This window comes from Strigops habroptila, chromosome 3 (genome assembly GCF_004027225.2).
Source record: "Strigops habroptila isolate Jane chromosome 3, bStrHab1.2.pri, whole genome shotgun sequence".
NCBI classification, from domain to species: Eukaryota; Metazoa; Chordata; class Aves; order Psittaciformes; family Psittacidae; genus Strigops; species Strigops habroptila.
Window position 1 is genome coordinate 57,674,145 of NC_044279.2, and position 20,693 is coordinate 57,694,837.

The 20,693-nt window shown below is 39.2% G+C and overlaps 1 protein-coding gene across 2 annotated transcripts in view; it reads left to right on the forward strand.

Moving 5' to 3' along the window:
- Window positions 1–20,693, forward strand: part of SCUBE1 (signal peptide, CUB domain and EGF like domain containing 1) — a 209,196-nt gene that overhangs the window by 105,069 nt on the left and 83,434 nt on the right. Inside the window, exons 6-7 of one of the 2 annotated variants that reach the window (XM_030480117.1) lie at window positions 6,451–6,567; window positions 9,427–9,516. In XM_030480117.1, coding sequence (XP_030335977.1) covers window positions 6,451–6,567; window positions 9,427–9,516 — 207 coding nt within the window. The remainder of the gene's footprint in view (window positions 1–6,450; window positions 6,568–9,426; window positions 9,517–20,693) is intronic. The other variant, XM_030480118.1, reaches the window with a different exon arrangement.

The following is a 20,693-nucleotide window of genomic DNA, read 5'->3' on the forward strand; positions in this document are numbered from 1 at the left end:
ATTGTGAACATAAAAGTTTAAATTTCCTCATGGATTTTCCCATGATACTCATTACTGTAATATCAAAGTGCTTTCTAGGCATTGGTAATGTATTTTCAGAACATTCTTGTCAAGTTAAAAAGTATTAGTTTGCTTATCTTACAAATGAAAAATTAATATAAAGGTGGTAATGTCAAAATCATTTAGTAGTGATAGATCATTAACAAGAAACACCCAGAACCCAGCTCAGCATTTATAGCACTTTAGTATGATCAAAGCCAAGCTCCCAGTAGCTCCAGCTGTAGTTGCAAATGCCATGGAGAAAGGACTATAATATTAGTAACCTGTAATGGATGTGATTCAAGTGACTTGCCAAGCCCTAAGCAGGAATTCCATGGCAGGGCAAAAATGTGTAAGAGTTTTTATGGCTCTGTTCAGTGTCTGAACAAGACCATCCTTTCTTGACAGTCCCTTTCTGATTTACTACTCATTCTGCAGCAAATGAGACAAGATTCTCCAGCTTTTTCCACAGACCTGACATTCCCCAACTCCACTGTGCACTAAGTAAGACAGGAGTATTTTCTGCATTTGTCATTAAGGGTGGTTATCATGGTACAGTAAGTCTGTGTACCATAAGTCTGGTATTGTGTAGCTTTTGAGTGCTTAATTTTGCAGCATTAAAGGTTTCTTAGTGTAAATTTTAAACATGCACCCCCACATGGCCCACTATGCCAGGAAAACACAGAAGCATTGAGGCTGGAAAGAACCTCAAGAGGTCATCTAGAAATACGCCAAGCAGAATCATACAGATCCATACATAGTTCCTCAGAAGAGCTGCATCCTTTAGATCCAAAGCAGTGGCAAACCACCATCTTCTGTGTACACAAGCCATTAGAAGAAGAATATGCTTTGCCAGTGATTTTCATAGATACTTGCTGGCAGCAGAAAGAAGAGACTTAGGAATAGTGAATTTGGTTCCAGATTACAGTGGTAAAAACATGGGAAATTACCTTCTCTTTCTGTATCTGTATAAGATTTTAAAATCCTGCTCCTGAGCATGATTGCGTTAGAAATTTTTGATAAACTGAAAAATTTTTCCCCAAATATTAACAAACCAAGACAAAACCAAGACATTTTTTGTTAATCGCAGTATTAGCTGGACCGGTTTAGCTGAAAAATGAAAAAGAGGAAAGCTAAAGCAGATATACATGCCTGCAAATTGCAACCTAAAAGAGTTACAAACAAGTAAAAGCTGAATCTTTTAATGAAAATGCTAGATAACCTTAGCTACAACTGTTTCTGTCTGCCCCCTCCAATAATGATGATTCAAGCGAGCAGGAGGGCTAGTGCTAAGCAATTCTAAGAATCCTGGCAAGTATGTTTATAATAAAACTCCATCCCACCTATGGCAATTGACAGCTTGTCAGCTCCTGCTGACAATGTTCTCATGCAACTATTTGCTCTCCAAATGAAGATCTCCAGAATGTTAAAAATGTAAGGCCATAGTAGAATGAATAATGTAAGCAATATTGTGTACACAGCTTTATAACATAGAAAGAAATGCCCATGTATTTATATAAATTATATATTTAATGTCCTAATAGTTAAAAAAAGCAGTGCAGTTTTAAATTTCTCTGGAATTAAAATGTGCTGGTTTAAACCATCTCAAAAAGCCATGCTACAAAACCAAAAGATTTGGCTTGTTGCAAATTCTTTGGCATCTGAGCCATAGTACATATTTCAGTCCACATGCAGACAAGATCAGGACATCATTGTTTTTAGGGGATTTTTGAGTTGGTAGGTACTACATACTAGATTTAATAGTTGGCCGTATGTTTTCAAATACTCCTTGTCATGGGCATGTGAGATGGAAAAAACCAGAAAAAGGGTTATATGAAAGTTCAGAGAAACACTGACAGCAGGATTTAGGCTGCAGAGTGAGGCAGAATTCTGGTATTTTCTATCTTCTGGAACATAAATATAATTATTTAGTGAAATACTTACATTAAAATTGCTTTTGTTCTTTGAGATGTCATCCCTTTTCCAGATGGTTTTTTCTTGTCTTTCATCAGCAAAATGTCATTTCAAGACTAGTCCATATATTTCTATGGATGTAAACACTGACCCACATGCAAAGCTGTCTCTTAGGAATGTTTAGCTCAGCCTAGCAAAATTGTATAGATGCTGCTGCTTACAGGATAAGCAGGTGGACAGTTAGGGAGATCATGCCATGCTGCCAGCCTGCAGTGCCTGAAAGGGGGCTCTCCAGTTCAAGAGCCTCAGCATTATAGTCAGTGAAAAGAATTAATCTAGTCTGAAGACACTTTGAAGCACCAGTGTTAGGGATTCAGCTCAGGGTGCTCCCCCCATAGCTCTTCATTCACAGTAGGAGCAGTGTTGGGAGAACACACTGGTAACTTGGCCAACAGCATTACACAGCCGGTGTGCATCTTTGTAGGGCTTATGTGCTGTTCCTACTCATGTTTGTAGCCAGCACAAGCAAAGCCTTCTCTATAAGACACTGGTTTCAGCCAGTTGTACAGTGGTATTTCTCCCACTGTGGGGAAGAGCCCAGAATTTTGACTGCACTTAAGACATGCAATAATGCTGAAGCAGTGTCAAAAGCAATAGTGTTACTCTGGTTTTAAGTCTGCTGTGTTGGGGATAAGTATATCTGAGTTCTAACAGATATGTATATATTCTCCTTTGGTAGGAAAAAAAAAACTATTTCCTATCTCCTTCATTGTAAAATTATTTATGATAGTTGAAGATGGTGTGTGTCAGAATTCACCATTTTGCCTCTTTTTATTTGCCCCTTTAATGTCACAGACTCTGAATGAGCACAGTCTTTTGCAAAGCTGTAGAGTCCAAATGTATCAGAAATAATTTTTAAAAGAACACTTTGAGATTTCTCATTACTTTAATGCTTTCTGACAAAAATGGAGTAGATCTGGATGTCCCTTTGCTTCTGAATAATTTTGGTTTTTTTCCTCTAAGCAAGAGAAACTTCTCACTTGTAACTGCCACAGAATTGAGGCTGGAAGAAAATTGAAATGACACATTTCACAACTGGATTTTGTACCGATTTCACCTGCAGAGCTGTCAAGCTCCAGAATTTTGGCTCAAGTTGCTTAAAATAAATAAATTGTAGTCTAGACAGAAATTCAAATCCTTCAAAAACGTGATTTACTAATATTTGTATGAGACAGGAAAAGGCACTGACCTACATCTGTGTTCATTGACTAGGTATATAACAGGAACCAGTAACTTTAGTATACAGGGAAACTGTAAAAGGAGTATGTGATTCTGCAGAATTTACTATAAAGCCCATCAATCTAGTGTGATTTTTATAGACAAATATAGTAAGGAAGAGTCACTCATATTACATGGATAGGAGTGACAGTGTTAAGATATTTTCATCTCTGCCAGCAGAGGCTTTCAGCAAGGAATGCCAAAAATAACCACTGCAGTCAAGTTACTTAAAATACTTTGTTGCTGATTGCACTTTAAAATCCACAATAGAAATACTGTTGGCTAGAAATGTATTTAAATATCTGGCATGAACAACACCTTTAAGTTAATTTGTGATGGCACTACAGTCCAACAGGGATAGAAACACTGAATGAACCTCCACATAGTCCAAGAGCCATATGGGGTCAAGAAGTAGGGGAGGATAGGTAGGCAGAAATTACTGTATCCTGGATTAGCTCTGCCCAATACTGTGGATATTACAAGCAGCTGCTTTCTATACCATGTACTGCCCCTGCTTGATCACATCCCAGGCAAAGCTGGCAGAAGAGAGCTCATGTTTGCCATCAGGCTGCACCCAACCAATTCAAACAACCTCTATCTGTTCCTTTAGTTCTCAGCTAAGATGCAAACCAGTATTTCATCTACCTCCAGATTAACCAAGAAGTAACTGCTGGACACATAATGTGGCATAGAGAGAGAGCCACAAGAAAAAGATTAACCCCCAAAATTGCAAGTCAAAGAATGGGCAAAAAGAAGCGAATAAGACGCAGCCTAGTGTTGAGCAAAAGAATTCCTTTTCAGCCTGACTGAAAACCTCCCTGAGGTAGGAGGTTTAAGAGTGGAGAATTGACATAAAATTTTAATATGTTTGTTTTGCATCAAAAATAAAAGCTAAAATGTTATTGTATACTGAAGGAAATGAAATGTTGCTTCCATTTGATGCAAAGTAGAATGGTTTGCTTCATGTATTTTTTCACAAAAAGAAATTAATGTTTAAGTTATAAAACTGGAGAAGGAAGAAGAATGCCTAAGGATGGTTGTTGCTTAGGGGGCTTTTTTGATGTAATTCCTTGGATGTTTAGGATTCTTATGACTTGGGGTATGAATTCAATTCCTCTGTCTGGTGAGACTGAAACCTCAATTCCCATTTTCTAGCCTAGTGCCCTAACTGTCTTGCTTCAAGAAGGGAATGTGGATCAAAGCTACTCTCCATCTTTCTCACTGGCATTCTTTGCAATTGGATAGACGAGTTGGAGGAGAGGTGGGAATCCAGGCAGGCCCTCTTCTCAGGGATTGTTCTTACCACTAGGCCACAAGTCTGTTCGCTCTCAATCTCTGAATGACACAAAGATTTTATTCAAAGTGTGCTATGTGAAGGACCAAGGATGCTTTCGCCTGTAGTGGCCTCTGGTCTGTACTCACCTGGGAGGTGGACAAGTCCTGTTATGATCTCTGCCAGACTTCAGGGACTGCAGGTGTAAATTGCAGTTCCCACACTGGCAGGAGGTTTTAGTGGGAAATCTGTTGGGTATGCTGTGATGGGTCTCCCTCAGTTGTTTTTCTTAGAACTGATCCATTTTAAGGTAAATACTTCAGTGATTACTGAGAGTGGTATGGCTATTCAGCACTGGGACACTCACACCAAAGGTGGGATATTTTACAGCTAGTTACTGTGTCTGCAGATTCCAGTCTACTCCATTTTAAGAAGCTAATGGTAAAGCAGAGGCACTGAGGTCAGTAGGAAATTATATGAGTTTAGCCCTATTCAGTTAGATAGAACCTCAATTTAGACTTAGATATATGATTTTAAAATCCTATTAACCATCACCTTAGTTTTACTCTATATAGATACATAGTAATATACTACCCTGGCTCTTTTTACAAAGTCTCTTACCTAGAAGGGAAATTCTGCTAAGACCAATGTGAGGAGGTTCATTCTGATTAGTAGGAGTCAGTATTTAAATTACTGGAGTCAGTATTTAAATTACTGTAACGTTTCAAAACATTTAAGTTTTGAAATTATGTCCTCTCAAATTATGAGTATGATTCAACTGAATAATGGTATATTGGATTTCTCCTGTATCTGCTAGTATGCATATAGCAATAAAGAACTTGGTCGAAATTACCTGTGTGTAAAGACAGTCAATTGAATTCAGAATTCAGAATTGAGTCAGATCAGAATTTTGTTGTTCAACATCAAGCTATGTGACTGCAAATGATTGAATGGAACAGGGGCGAATGAGAGGCAATAGCCAGCTTAATATTTAAAAACTGGTTTGTCTCATTAGTCAGAAATTAAATCCATTATGTGACAAAGGAAATTGTATCTGATCTATTAGTTCATGTAAAGTTTAAAACTCTACCTGTCATGAAAAATGTTTACTTTAATGTATTTTTAGTATTTTTTCACCAGAGGACATTTTAATTGCTCTAAGCCATTTTGCACTATGTGCTTGGAAGTTAAAGTGACATCTCCAATGTTTCGTTCCTAGTTGAGGCCAGTGCATTACAGGGCCATAACAACCATGTATTTTTTGTTTCAGAGAAGAAAACAAAACGAAACAAACAAAAAAATAAACACAACAAAACCAACCCCTCCCCAAAAAAAAAATAAAAACAAAACCAAAAACCAACCAACCAAAAAAACCCCACATTTCCTGTTTTATTTTTAAACAGTCTTCTGCTCTAAGAGGACCAGTACTTGAAATACTGGATTTCAAGACTTACATGGTTCTGGTTTTGCTGTTTGGTCTCTGCTACCTCCACTTACAAAATGAAGGGGAAGGAAAAGAGAAATGCTGCCTATAGACTTGAAAATATACATCCATATTAGTAGACCATTCATTTCTTCATGCCATATACATCACAGATATGAAGCATACAGCTTTTATGAAGATATGGAGTTGGCTAACCACTCCTACTAAAATTATGAATACAAATAGACTGGGGGAAAAGTAGCATGCTGCTTTTTTTTCCTTTCTCTTTTATTCACTGCATGGATTGAGAGCAGAGTGTAAGATGAGCATGGCTAAAATAAGGGGGTGGAGAGGAGGCAAAAAGAATAAGAAATGCAAATAACTGCGAATACAAATGTTGTGTTGCCTTATGTCTCGGTATGTTACTGCTTTTCTGTATTCTGAAGGGCCCTCAAGACTAATTGGTTTCATTGTCATTTTATTTATATATACATATATACACATTCATTTGGGGCTTAACTAGTAACCTGTAACTATGGGAATGGAGGCTGCCAACACACCTGTGATGACACAGATACTGGTCCTGTGTGTGGTTGTCATCAGAAGTATGCCCTACATTCAGATGGCCGAACCTGCATTGGTAAGTACTTCTCTGCCACATGTTTTCTTTTGTATTCCTCATAAAATATATATGTGCACATATGTATGTGTGTATGTGTGCGCGTGTGTGTTTGTATCTCACAGGCGTTTAGCACCATTGCTGAGAGAAGTGTCCAACAGCAGTTCCTGGCTGTAATAGCTAAGGTCAAGCTATACAGAGAGAGGGGCATTTTTGCGTGTTTCGTCAAAACGTTTGTTAATTAAGTATCCTTTTGTTACTCCTGTGTAACTTTTATTTCTTTTCATAACTCAAACAATTTTGGAACTAAAAAGGTGTAGAACATTCATAATGATGAATGAAAGTTCAGCTCTTCCGTTCGCTTTCATGAGTCAAGACTTCCTTGCGCAAGCAAGGTGAGGAAAATGATCCTCTGTTCTAAGCTGTTACTGGGGAAAATTAATCATTATGAGCTTTCTTCCTTGTTGTATATTTTATGATTCTAAAAATTGCAGGACATGTAGTGAATAAGCTTTCACTCAGAATATCATTAGGACAAAACCATTAAAGAGATGGAGCATCTTGGACGATGCTGTGCAAACATTTATGATTTTAAAATATATTATCTGCTTAACACCAGTTCTTTCTGCTCTGCTCTTTTTTTTTTTTTTTCCCTAAAGAATATTTTTGCATACTGCAAGTTAAAAGTTAAAATTTGGAAATTCTTACTTATAGATCAGAACCTAAAATCCATAATGGTTTTCATTAGCGTTGTGGTCATGTTGACTTTTTTTGTTTGTTTAATTTCAAATTGGTATAAATTCCTAGTAATTTCCTAAGGTGAAAAAAGCATGGACACGTATTTATCATCTTTTCTCTCCTTTATCAATACTGCAAGACAGAGCACTTGAAACCCATAGAAGTTTTTAGTGATCCCTTGGTCAGTTCCATGGCATAAAACTCTGTGGCTGCCCAGCGTCTCACTTCTGATGGGTTTGATTGCACAACTTGTGCGGTAGGGGGAGGATTCTGCTGGTAGAGGTAGAGCTAAACAAGGTTCAGCACTGGACTCTGCCTCACTGTATACACAAGGTTTGTCTCAGCTTATGGGATCTCTCGGCTAGTGCTTTTGATTAATACACAGGGCTTCGTCATCCAGTCCCTTTGTTTAACCATCCCTGAAGCCTATGGCAGTTCCAGATGCAGAGAATTCACAAGAGCAAGAAGCTTGAGAGCAGGTTTTATTGAATGAATAATTGATCTTCTGTTTATTAGTGTTCACTGATACCCTTGAATTGATGTTTTCTTTTGTTCAGCATGTAAAATGATTTTAAAAGCTGTGTACACTGCACTCATGTACTTTTTTTTCCATTTTTGTAATGTAATACATACAACTCCATTTACATTCCTTGGTCTTGTGATGTAAGTCACATATTACTGCCTGTGCTGATTTTCTTCCTCTTAAGTAGTTCTTTCTCTTAGAATACTTTTAAATTTTTATTTATTTATTTTTTACATTTTTATTCCTGCTTTCTGGTGATGGTTCCTGATTGCCTGTCTTGTCTGATAACTGACGTTCATTAATTATTTACAGAGCAAAATAAAAAAACTCAAACAAAAGCCTCTATTGCAGCCTGATCCCATCTAGAACTTGTTAAAAACAAAACAAAACAACTTCTTGCTACCACTCAACCATGTAGTGTTGCCACAAACAAAACCTGCCAGCCTCCTCCTCCTCCTCACTTCAGTGATTCCAGTGTTTGCTGTCTTCAGTGGTGTATATATTCCAGGCATCACTGAAAGAATGCAAACTTCTGCAATGCCAGAGAAATACTTGTTGGCCCTTTGTCTAACATATTTTGTCTTTGTTTGCTTGACTTATCCCTTTATTTTTTTTTTATGTTTGCTGCATGTGGAAGTCCCCACTTGCTTTTTGGTTTTTGTTTTCCTAATAAGCATTTCACTCTCTGTATAAATCATTTTATTTACTCAGCTGCTGCTTCTCCATTGCTTTCCTGTATCAGAAGTCTTTATTTTTATTTCACTTACTGATGATCTCTTCCCACACCTGTGACTGTTTCTGTGTATTTCTAACAAAGCATAACCAAACTAAAGTCCTCATCATGCTGTATGGAGCTCTTACATGTAGAATATCAGAGACTACCTTGTAAAACCACCTTTGCTGACATCATCTTGCTTACTGCATGCTTTGTAAAATTACTAAACCCTGTTCTTGCAACATCTTTCCTAGCATTGAATGTTTAGCTAGTAGTGTTCCATAGACAAGCAGGCAACCAGCACTGCCCAAATTGATCTTTTTTTGTGTTTGTTTGGTTTGTTGTTTGTTTATTTTTGTTGTTGTTTTTGTTTAATTTGCATGCTGTTGTTTGGTTTCTCCTCACGATGTGTCAATGTGTACAAGACTACGGTGCATCCGTGCCCATCCATCACCGGACTCTTCTAGCTCTCTCTGTCTGTCTCAGTCTTCTGCCTACCACCTTCAGATCCTGGTGCCATCATTAGCCTGAATCACTTTACAGTTTGTCTTTAGTAGTTGGTTTAACTAGCATCCCTGAATTTTAATTTTCATCATTAACACCTCTCTGGGGCACTCATGTTAGCTGTCTTGTTCTCCAGTAGGAATCCAGCTTCCTGTATGTGGTTAATTACTTAATAGTTGACCATTCTTCCTCCTCCCCCTCTTTCTTCCTCCTTTCCCTAAACACCCTTCAATTTTTTCCTGGGATCTCAAAGGGAATTAACTCTCTAACGGGGATTTAGTGCTTTCATGCCTCACTTCTTGGCTTTGGCTGTGCCATGCCAAGAAACTGTCTTAGGCAGCGGAAAATTGGGCTTGTGATTAACGAACTGCTCCATGTTTGTCCCTTACTTGTGTTTTAGAGAAGGATGAGGCTGCAATTGAGAGTTCTGAGTACAATGCCACGTCAGTAGCTGATGTGGACAAGCGGGTGAAACGGCGGCTACTTATGGGTAACACTTTTCTTCCACTTCCTTTGTTGTGCTCTCACTTTTGTCTGTGTGTGTGTTGGGGGGAGGTTCTCTTTTGGTCTCATTTGGTCCCTTTGGTTTTGGTTTGGTTTGGTTTTTTTTAACCTAACTTCATCTGTGTGGAAAGGTCACCAATTTCGTTAAGTTCTCGTCTGTTGTACAACTTCATTTCTTGTATTTAAACTTTTTTTTCCTAATGCTGCAGCTTTAATGTTCAATTTCTTCTGCATAGAAACAAGCTTTTGCCATTAACCTTACTCACCTTATGCAAGCTACTTCTTAATGTGATTTGTGTGTGTTTGTGTGTATGTGTTGCTGTAGGATTCCTGAAAAATCTCATGTTTCTGACCTGCCTAATGGCTTAAAAGTGAATGATGATGATGATATAAAACAATGTTCCATTACATATGTGATATTAAATGAACAACTGTATTCGCCTACTTAAAAATTCGTGTACCTTTGATTGAAATGTAAATATTGTGACTAGAAATTCATTTCTTTCCTTTGTGCAGCGATGTTAGTAACCTTTAAAAGATCTTTCCGTAGTGACTAGTGAACTTCTTTCAAGACTGAAGCACAGTTTATTTCTCTGTGTTGTTGGAGCCTGAGAGTGGAAGAGATGAGGAAGTGCATTGAACAATGAAGACGATTCTCTACCTTCTGCTCTCAGTTAACCCACTGCACACTCTTGTGCTTGACTAATGGCCATAAATGTAACATGAAGAAGACAGGGATTCTTCATCCACAGAAGAGATTCTGGCAGGACAAGGTCCTGCTCTCTTCCCTCCTGGTCACTATTTAACATCTTTAAAACTATTGAGTCTATTGCAAACTCTGCCCTGCTAGCCCTTGGAAAGCTCAGCTCTGGCTGTAAGCATCCACACCTATCTGGAAGGGCCACCTCTAGAGACCAGAAGCCTCACTTTGAATATTTAGTTGATGGCTAATAATTGCAGTAGGTGACAATAATTATGAAGTTTCCATATCACTTGTATCTTGTCACCAATGACAAACTATTCACTTAACTATAGGCCAGCATCCAACTACTGTGTAGGAAATAGAATGGGGTTATAAATCTGCAATGGTATTACATGATGACGTTGAGGTAAAATATTTTCCCTCATGCAAAAATCTGGGTATATGTTCCTGTATTGTTAGACGATACACAATTTTTAATTTGCAGTTAGTTTGCAGACCTAGCAAGTGACACATATTGATTTATTGTTTAATGTTACGCTGTTTAAATAAATTTAACAAAAGCTATGAGGCAACTCATCTTGCTTTCTAAAGGTGCTATTAATACTTTTAGCTGTAATTTCAGTAAGATCCAGAGTCTCCCAGGAAGTTAGGAAAAAAAATGTGCACAGAGCCTTTAGACCACTGGAAAATCCAGTCCTCTAGGTCTAAATGCTGAGTTTGGCCAGCCACTAGCAGTATGTACAATATGGTTTAGAGGGACCAAGCAATATAGCGCACTGTGTTGCTGCCTCACCCTCTGATAACAGTAATTATCCAACCTGAAAATAAGCTCACACTGCTTACAAGAGCCCAGGCAAATAGAATTTAAAAGTTACAATTAGCAACAAGCTTCTTAGTTGCACCAGGTCTGTAAGTTCCAAGCTGAACATAGACTCTAGAAATAGGTTTAGGGAGATAATTAAACATCCAGTTTGCAAAATGCATTCTTTAACTCTTCAGTACCTCCTGTATTAGCAAGTATCAACCAAGAGCTGAGAGTTTATGGACATGCTGTGTTTGAACAACTGATTCCTTGGAAAAACATTAACTCTAGCTGAAAAGAAATTTAATTAGTGAGGTCTGAGTGGGTGGCATATTACTTAGGGATTTTTTACTTGTCTATTTCTACTGATTTCTGATGCTCCGAAAATCCACAATTTATTTTCTTAATGGAGTCTTATTACCTTCCAAAAGTATACTGGCATTTCCATGAAATTCGATGTATCTTAAGATGCTTTCTAAACAGCTATTCTAGAAAGTACTGGAAAACTCCTCAGGAAACTTTGTTACCAGCTTCTGTAAATGGACTGTGATTTTTGACCCTCCTGCAGGCAGTCTTGGGAGAATAGGAAAAGTAGATGACTTTATGTAATTTTAGTAGTCTGATGAAAGATGCTGTCAATTGCAAGCCCTGAGACGATAATTTCTGGTCCCCTGTCACTGGCTGCATACTATTAAAATGTCTGTGATCTGTATAACCCTTAATATTAGCTGAGGCTAAGAATAAGCTTGCATGAGAACAGGGCTGCTGTCAGACATGTCTGCCTATGCCACTCATTTTGCTACAGCAAGACTGGTCACCTCTGTAGCTTAGACTGACTCTTACAGAGGCCTGTGTCCTAGTCATGGTGTGGGCCAGTGACTTGTGGCTAAATCTTGAATAGACAAAAGAAGATACGCTTCCTTCCTTACTATTAGATGCATTTTTTTATCTGGATCTTGTAGGGCAGATGAGAAATTGGTCTTTTCTGATGACCTACAAAAAACCTTCCTTTAGAGCCATGCAATGATTCCTATGAATGCAACCTTTTTCATAATGTTCAGAAAGATCCTCGAGGGCTTCCACCTGTCCTTTATCTCCCCTGTTCAGAGAAAAACATTTGGATTCAGAGTATAGATCACTCTGAGTAAAGAAATGGCAGTGAATGACTTTTCTCTGATGAGTCAATGTTGCACCATATTGCTGTTCATACAACTCATGTACATTTCCTTTTCTTCTCCCTGGGCAATTGCCATTATAGAGTGGAAAGGAGTACAGCCTTAATTGTACTCCAGGTGGGCTTCTGGTCAGTTTCTGCCATCTGCCAGAGGTCTCTGGTGAGTGCTATAAACTGGACATTGAGCGGTGTGTGTTCTGTAGATTAGAAAGTGCACATTCATCCTGCAGAAGTGTGCACATCCAAGCATTTAAAACCAGAGCCGTAACATTATCTGTAAGGTAAGTTTACATCCCTCTTGTTGCAGAACACCTTGCACTTCCTATAAATCAGTAGGGCACAACCAGTATCTTCAGGTCTTCTTAAACATCTGATATAGTTTATCTTCCAGTTAGCTGAGCACTGCCTTCAGCTCTTAAAATTATGTTCAAATCTCTGTTTTGTGTGGTACAACACAATTTTTTCTGAAAATATTTTCAGTGTATTTCTTAGGAGCAGTCACAAAGACCCTCCCACTTTACCTTCTTTTCCTTGAGAACCTATTCACCAAGACTGTTTTTCCTGTCATAGCATCATAGCGTGAGGCTGCCCTACCTAATGAGAGGAGTGTGCTAATCCAGCATCAGTTTGAAACACGGTATATCATGCCCTGCACACCTGAATGAAAGCCATTCTAGTGTCAACACACAACTTTAGAAGTACCAAATTTCCACTCATTTATACTAATACACATATCCTCAAAATTTTTTGACCAGTATCACATCTTCAGCAATGGGAGTTGCTTTTATTCATGTATCCAGTTTCCAAATCTCTTTTTGCTGTTGCAGCCTTGGATAGAATTCGTAAGTCCAGCAGTCCCACAGTCTACAAACTGTAATGATGCATCATCCAGTAGTCTAGCACTTTATCATATATGTTGTAAATTATCAAGTCTCTCTTCTTGGGTGCTGTCTTCTGCTTCTAAAGGCTCCAGGGTTTTACTAGAGCAGTTGTCTGTTGATATCCTGAGACTTTCTTTTGCATAGAACTCAATACTGTGGACGCAAAAATAGGTATTATAGCATTGGTTATGCCAGTGGGCTGCCTCATTACAAGTAAGTCAACTGCTTACAAAGACATAAGAGGCAGCTGAAAACCTGCTCTTTCAGGAACCAGAACTACAGAACTGTCTGTCTTAAGACTAAAGAAGTTCTCATTTCCTAATCAAAAGTAATGCTTTGCTCTAGCTACTCTTTGCATCAGCCCTTAAAGCCAAGCAATTTTATGCTATATTTTTTATATTGTCTTTAAAAATGCAGTCACTTTTTATGTTGTCATAATGACAGGCCTTAAGGTGCTTTAGCAACGCAACCATTATGTTATATCCAGGACATTTCATAGCTCTTATCCTCTAATCATAACTTTTTGAAGAGGTGGACTGACCCATTTCTCACCATGTTTCATTTCCATCCCTGTACTCTTTAGTAGTCACATGGATGAGGTTCATTTGAGCTTCAGCCCAAGTGACTTCAGAATGACTGCAAAAGCTATATTTTCCTCACCTTCAATCCACCTTTTCCATTCTTTCCAGAAGAAACTTGTAAGAACTCACTTTGGCAATAAAACGTTCTTCCTCTCTCCCTAGAAGATAAAAGGTTGGTTTCTTATTGTCTCAAGAAAAGAGTTTTACAAAGTTCTTTTCAGTGTAGTAAAAAGCAATAGGACATTGAGTCGATTTGAAGTCAAGGAAGTGCAGTAATTTCTCTTGCATGTTTAAGGCCAGGATAATGGTGCAAATGGCAGTAATGACATCACTGCAAGTTTCTTCAGAAACCCAAACTCTACCCTGAAATTCACTCCTTCACAAGACATGTTCAACGCATTGTGTGTCAGGACAGCTTAAGGTTTCGCCATTGGACACTGACTTCTTGGGTCACCAGTAAGGTTGTTTGTAGCCTACCTCAAGATACAGGGATGTATACAGGAATGTAATTCTCTTCTCTTTCCTTGAAGCTGGCTTCCAGGACCCCTACAGATTATTTTTCTGTCAACTGAAGTGCTTGTATAAACTGTTCAGATCATTGAAACTGTCCTGAACTTTGTTACTGCTACAGTTTGGTAACGTAAGAAGTGCTTCAAGTCATTTAGAAAATCGCACCAACAAGGACCAGCTTTGCCAGGCTGGGATATGTTATATGTGTACCTATATTACATTCCATCCCCGATTTCCTAAGAGTGGCTTACATGCAGGGTTTTGGTTTGTCTATATTCATGGCACATAGCCAGCAATTAAGACAGTATTTTCACTACTTCTGTATTTTCCCTTGTTGTGGCTAGAATCATTTGACTTCTGCAGATGGCTTCTCTTCCATTTTTAGTAGCTTTCCAGCCATTTATAATGAGCACCCAGCTACCTGCCTGGAGAGACAAGTGTGCAGTCCACTAAGATCATTTGCTTTCCACAGCTATCACTAGAGTTGTGAGCTGTGGAAATTGCAATTTGGGCATTTCTCCCATGGATTAGTTTAGGACAGAGAACATCACTGCGTGTCATATGGGACAGAATCTATTTTTTTGCCTTAATGTGGGCCTGCTTTGGGAAGTGTACTTCCACTATCAGTTCAACTCCAAGCATCTCAAATAATTGCAGCAGATAGCTGGAGCCAGTTCAGACTAGTAGATCGCAAGTGCAGGTCCTGCTTTGTCCACAAGCCAGTACTCCTTCCTCTGTGTGCTGGCCAGCTTTTTCATCCCAGTTTTGTGCCTCCTGAAGGTACTTAGAAACATCAGCCAAGGTAACTGTGTTTATCCTGTCCTGGCCAAAGCTGTTTTGATTTCAGGAGACTTTTAGCCCAGTACCTACAATGGATTTTAATTAGCTGCTCACATCATATTAAGAAAAAAAAAAAAAACCAAAACAAAACCAATAGTTAAGTTTATGGTCATGACTTACTGCGTTTACAGAAAAGGCAAATGTTTTAACATCTGTGACATCAAATAGAGAGACTTACTTTAAAGCTGATCCTTATGCTAAGTTTACCCATTTGAACCCAAAGTGGTACCCAACTTTATATATCTTGAGTCATCTGAGCTTAATAATTAGACATATGGTATTTTTTCCTAAACCACAATTATCTAAGTATTAGCCTACCGTATTCCTAATTATCTAAGGATTCGGCTACCCTATTCACCCTGGACATCTAGCATGCTTTGACTTTTGTTTGTCTGGGAGCAGATCCTTTAGGAGCACCAATTGCCTCAGTGGTAGGAAGGTACCTAGTTATAGCTGTTTCCACCACAGATTATCATTGCACGTGAGAGATTGTTAATGAACAGGTAGAACATCAGATGTGAGCTGAACATACTCACCAGGAGTTCAAGGCAGAAAGGCCATCTAAAGCACCATCCTTGCTTCTGCAGTTGCCTCTCACAGAGGCTTCTGGGCATTATGCAACTCTTAGCAGAGCAGTCCTCTACATTCCCTGTTTCTGATGAACCAAGATCCTTCAAGTAGCTTGCATAAAATAGGGACTACAGAGGGCACACACTCAGTGTGTGAACTTCATATTGATAATCATGGGAGGAAAAAGCAAGGTGGCTTACTTAAGATGTATTGTCCACATGCACATCCATATGGTCAGCCACCCTTCTCCTCTTCTTTCTCCTAGTCCCCCTGGAAATACTTGGAATTCCAGAGTTGAGAAGAACTGATGATACGGGGCTCTGTGGTCTTAAAGCTAAAAAAATGTCAGGTCTTAACTTGCAAGGATCTGTGCCCTGTATGAACATGCATGTGAATAACAGATAAAAACTTCAAAATTCTCTAGTATGCAGTCTTCATTTTACTTTTGCCTCTCTCTATGAAACACTTTAAGTTTGTGTGTTGGGCTGTAAAGTCAGACTAAGTCGTTATTGCCCCATGAAGGTGCTGTACCCTTGGGGCTAGCATTGATAAACAATAGCCTGATAAGAGCTTGGGATTCTTCATTTTCAATAAACATAAAAGAATAGAAGATGGGACCTGGTTTTCTAACATGCCATGTAATGCCCTAACTACCAAGCCATTGGAATAAAGGGTATTATGAGCTCTGGTTTTCTATTAGAAAATTTCCAGAAGTCTTAGGTTGTTTTATTCCGATGTGAATTAAAAATGGATTCTGGAAACTTTATTTTGGTTCTTTTTCAAATTGCAATGAGAGTTTCCAGGTGATCCTACACCCGGTTTTCTATCTTGAAGAGCAGGGAGATGGACAAGCTAGTGTTTGTTTTCAAGTGTTCTGCCAAAGCAATTAACTTCTATCATAATTCCAGCCTACCAAGGATCACTTTAAGCCAAGAGCACCTTTTTAGTATGTACTTCAGTTCCTATCTCTGTTGTACTGCCTCCTGGGACTCTTTCAAATTACTTAAAATATATCTTTATTTCTCTGAATGGCTTTTATCTGACTTAGAAATGCTTACTATCAGAAAGCCAAGTGTGCTGCTCTGTATGCATTACAATCTTCTTGTGCTTTAATCAATAAAGCATTTAAAACATATTATTAACAGGCGTATTGCCAGGGGGATCTCTACCTCGGTTACTAACTGTGAAACCAAGACCTCGCTTTAACTCCTTTTGTCAGTTCTACTTTGCTATATGAAATCACAGAAGATGGAGAAGGAATCCCTGAGGTCATTCATGCATTCTCTCTCTCCCTAAGGGCAGATCCTTTCATCTTGAGTTATCGTCACTTTTATTCATGGAGTTTGTGAATGGTGTGCTATTTCCTGTAAAAACCCCTCTTCTTCATTTCTTCACTGATGATAAAGAGTCTGACCTTATCCAGAATTCCTACAAATACTTTCAATTGTTTTGCTTTTCCATTTTAAGTGAAAGGATTTGTCCAAGGTCAGGAGATAATGCTCCTGAACAATGTTCAGAGTATTTCAGTTTTTCTTTAATGCAGCTTCTTTACTTAGAGAAAACAACACAATCACAACCAATACTGCTATTTTTAAGGGACCAGGCTGGACTCATCCAGTGCTTATAAAACACCAGATCAAGTAACATTGCCTAAATGTGTGGTGTTCCCTGAAGAAGAATCAAACTTTTCTGAAATGAGAGCTGTGGGATTCATGATCCAGTCTAAGGTTCACCTAGTTGTTTCTTCACACATTCCATATGTGGCAGTGCAGAATTCTCATCCTATTTTCATGCAAATAAAATTCTACCAATCATGAAATTGCAAGGAAATGAGGAGACAAGCATAACGGAGGGAAGAATTCCACATCCTGCAAGTTACCCTTTCTGTCTCACCTTTTTCATTCCCTGAATATGAAGCTCTTTCAGCTTCTCCTTCATCTGTTCACAGCTATTTGTTTCTTTCATTATACTCTTCTGAATGCTCTTTCTCTATCCTTTCAGCATCACAGAGCATAATTTGCATGAGAATAACATAGTTCTCACTTAACTGAAAATTCAAATATTTTAGTTGTGTTTTTAGTTTCTTCTTGAGTTTGTTGTCCCTTGGGTCCCTCCTTGTACCCTGATCTAGTGCCATATACTGCATGTGCTGCCGTCTGCAGTATATTTTTTTTTATGGATGGCAGCAGCAGTCTTATCGTGTGTTCTCTGTCTCATTGCTTTCTTACTTATACTGCATATTCCCTCAGCAGTGATGCTGCTAGTGGTTAGAATTATTTATGTAAGATTCTCCTATATAGCATAAACATTAAGAGGAGCATACTATGCAGAACACCAGTATGCCTGTAATTCGGAAGGAGCTGTGTTTGGTGGAAATTGTGCTGTAATAGCAACATGAAAGAAGCAGATGAGATCTCAGCACAGGCTGCCTTTGAGCCAGACTTAGCAAAGAACATTTTTGGGTGTGAAGGGAGATGGGTTACAAGTTATGGGCTAATTTGATTCCAGATACTTTTTGTATTAAACTGAATGAGTTCAACGTTCTTTAAGGTGAGGCAGCCAGTGCCACTCAAACAAGAAGGATCTGGCCCTCTCATAGGACTACTCTAATTCCTTAGTATCATCACCCTTTCAGAACTGTAACTTAATAGTAGCTGGCACAATGGAGTCCTGGTGTTGGTCCTTAGGAGGGGTCCAAAATACTACAGTAATGCAAAGAATCATTACAGACGATGGCAATTAATGGTTTAAGATAAGGTCTTCTCAAAATAAAACCAATCATGAGTATGTACTTTCTTGCATTTTAAAATGGCTGTTTCCTTTGAAATCTTACTTAAAATATACATCCAGTTTAAATTTAAGGTAGGACTCACTGATATCCTGTGTGCACCATCTGGGTCTGGTTCTGCAAGTTCATTTCTACTGAGATGTTCTGTAAAATTTCTTGGGAATTGGTGCAGGACATAAAGCAAATGAGGAGAGAATGGCAACTCATTTTTATTGTTCAGGATATGTAAACAGGGTATCTCCTGGTTCAGACACAGTAGCTGTTTACAATAGCTTTTAGTTACAGCACATCTGCTGAGGAACAGAGATTGCTAATTGTTTAACCCTTTTTGCCACTCCAGTTGCCTGACAATATTACTTCACAGGCACCTCATTAGTTAAAAAATGGTCTAAGGTAATCCATATACCTCATAGTGGCACTGGATACAACAGTGAGTGCTCCAAAGCTGCCATTCTCCTTGCAACCTTTAGCTTTCAGTTACATCAAGATTGACTCATTCGTGCATCTGAGCCCTAAATTTAAGACAGTTACTCTGAACATAAGATACTGTGGTCAGATCTTGTGCTAAATGTAGACCAAGTGTAAAAGTAGACAGGATTACGCTCATTATGGGTATTATAACTTTGCTTGGGCTATGACCTACTGATAGGACCTGAGAGCTACTTAAAATTCACAGCTGCAGGCTGCTCCATCATGAATTGGTCTTTGGCTGGCATAAAAATTAGCTCAAAATAAACTTCTCTAATGTGGCATCGGTTTTGGAAGCAAAGCCCAACCAGCCTATTTCTGCTGACCTCAGTGAGCTTTAGGGTGCTGCAAAAGAAAGTTGAAAGGCAGTTGAATTGCTGGTTTGCTTTCACTTGCCCTATGGTCAGTGTTATCATTTGGCCTATCATAGGAAGTAGGTAGGGAAAACAAGCATTTTTCCCCTTTCATGTCTTCCTTTCAGCTGTACTTACTGCTTACCATGTGAATGTAAATGGTTTACAGATATGTGGCAAACTTAGAAAACATTCTTTGTTTTGGGGCCTGCTATCTCTTCTCCTCCCTTTTGTCCTAGAATCATAGAATCATAGAATCATAGAATCGTAAGGGTTGGAAAGGACCTTAAGATCATCTAGTTCCAACCCCCCTGCCATGGGCAGGGACACCTTGCCCTAAACCATGTGGCTCAAGGCTCTGTCCAACCTGGCCTTGAACACCGCCAGGGATGGAGCATCCACAACCTCCCTGGGCAACCCATTCCAGTGCTTCACCACCCTCACTGTAAAGAACTTCTTCCTTATATCTAATCTAAACTTCCCCTGTTTAAGTTTGAACCCATTACCCCTTGTCCTACCACTACAGTCCCTAAGGAAGAGTCCCTCTCCAGCATCCTTGTAGACCCCCTTCAGATACTGGAAGGCTGCTATGAGGTCACCACGCAGCCTTCTCTTCTCCAGGCTGAACAGCCCCAACTTTCTCAGCCTGTCTTCATATGGGAGGTGCTCCAGCCCTCTTATCATCCTCGTGGCCCTCCTCTGGACTCGCTCCAACAGCTCCATGTCCTTTTTATGTTGAGGACACCAGAACTGTACGCAGTACTCCAAGTGGGGTCTCACAAGAGCAGAGTACAGGGGCAGGATCACCTCCTTCGACCTGCTGGTCACGCTTCTTTTGATGCAGCCCAGGATACGGTTGGCTTTCTGGGCTGCAAGTGCACACTGCCGGCTCATGTTAAGCTTCTCATCAACCAACACCCCCAAGTCCTTTTCTGCAGGGCTGCTCTGAATCTCTTCTCTGCCCAGCCTGTAGCAGTGCCTGGGGTTGCCCCGACCCAGATGTAGGACCTTGCACTTGGCTTGGTTAAACTTCATAAGGTTGGCATCGGCCCACCTCACAAGGGTGTCAAGGTTTGTGTCATTAGAGAGCATTAAACACCTCAATGGCCTTTTAAATTTGAAAATCAGCTCAAACCTGCTTTTCAATGCTTCCAAGAGCAATTGCCTTTAAACCAGTTACTAGTTACTAATTGGTGTTAATTAGTGAGAAAAGAGGGCACACACTGCACATTTTGCAGTGTATGGATTTCACTCTTTGAATCTGATGTCATAAACTTGCAGATGTGATCAAACCTAATGTTTTATTGCCTACCTGTTGCTACAAAAAGTCCTTTTCTTCTGCACAAGGCCTTAAGACAGGAGTCAGTCCACTCTTCCTCTCCGATCCAGAGGACATGGCAAGCATTAGCTATACAGAATTTTTTCATTTCATTTTTTCCAAGAACAACTTTTTCTGATGAAAAAGGTGACATTAATTGTTTCCTCTCATGCTC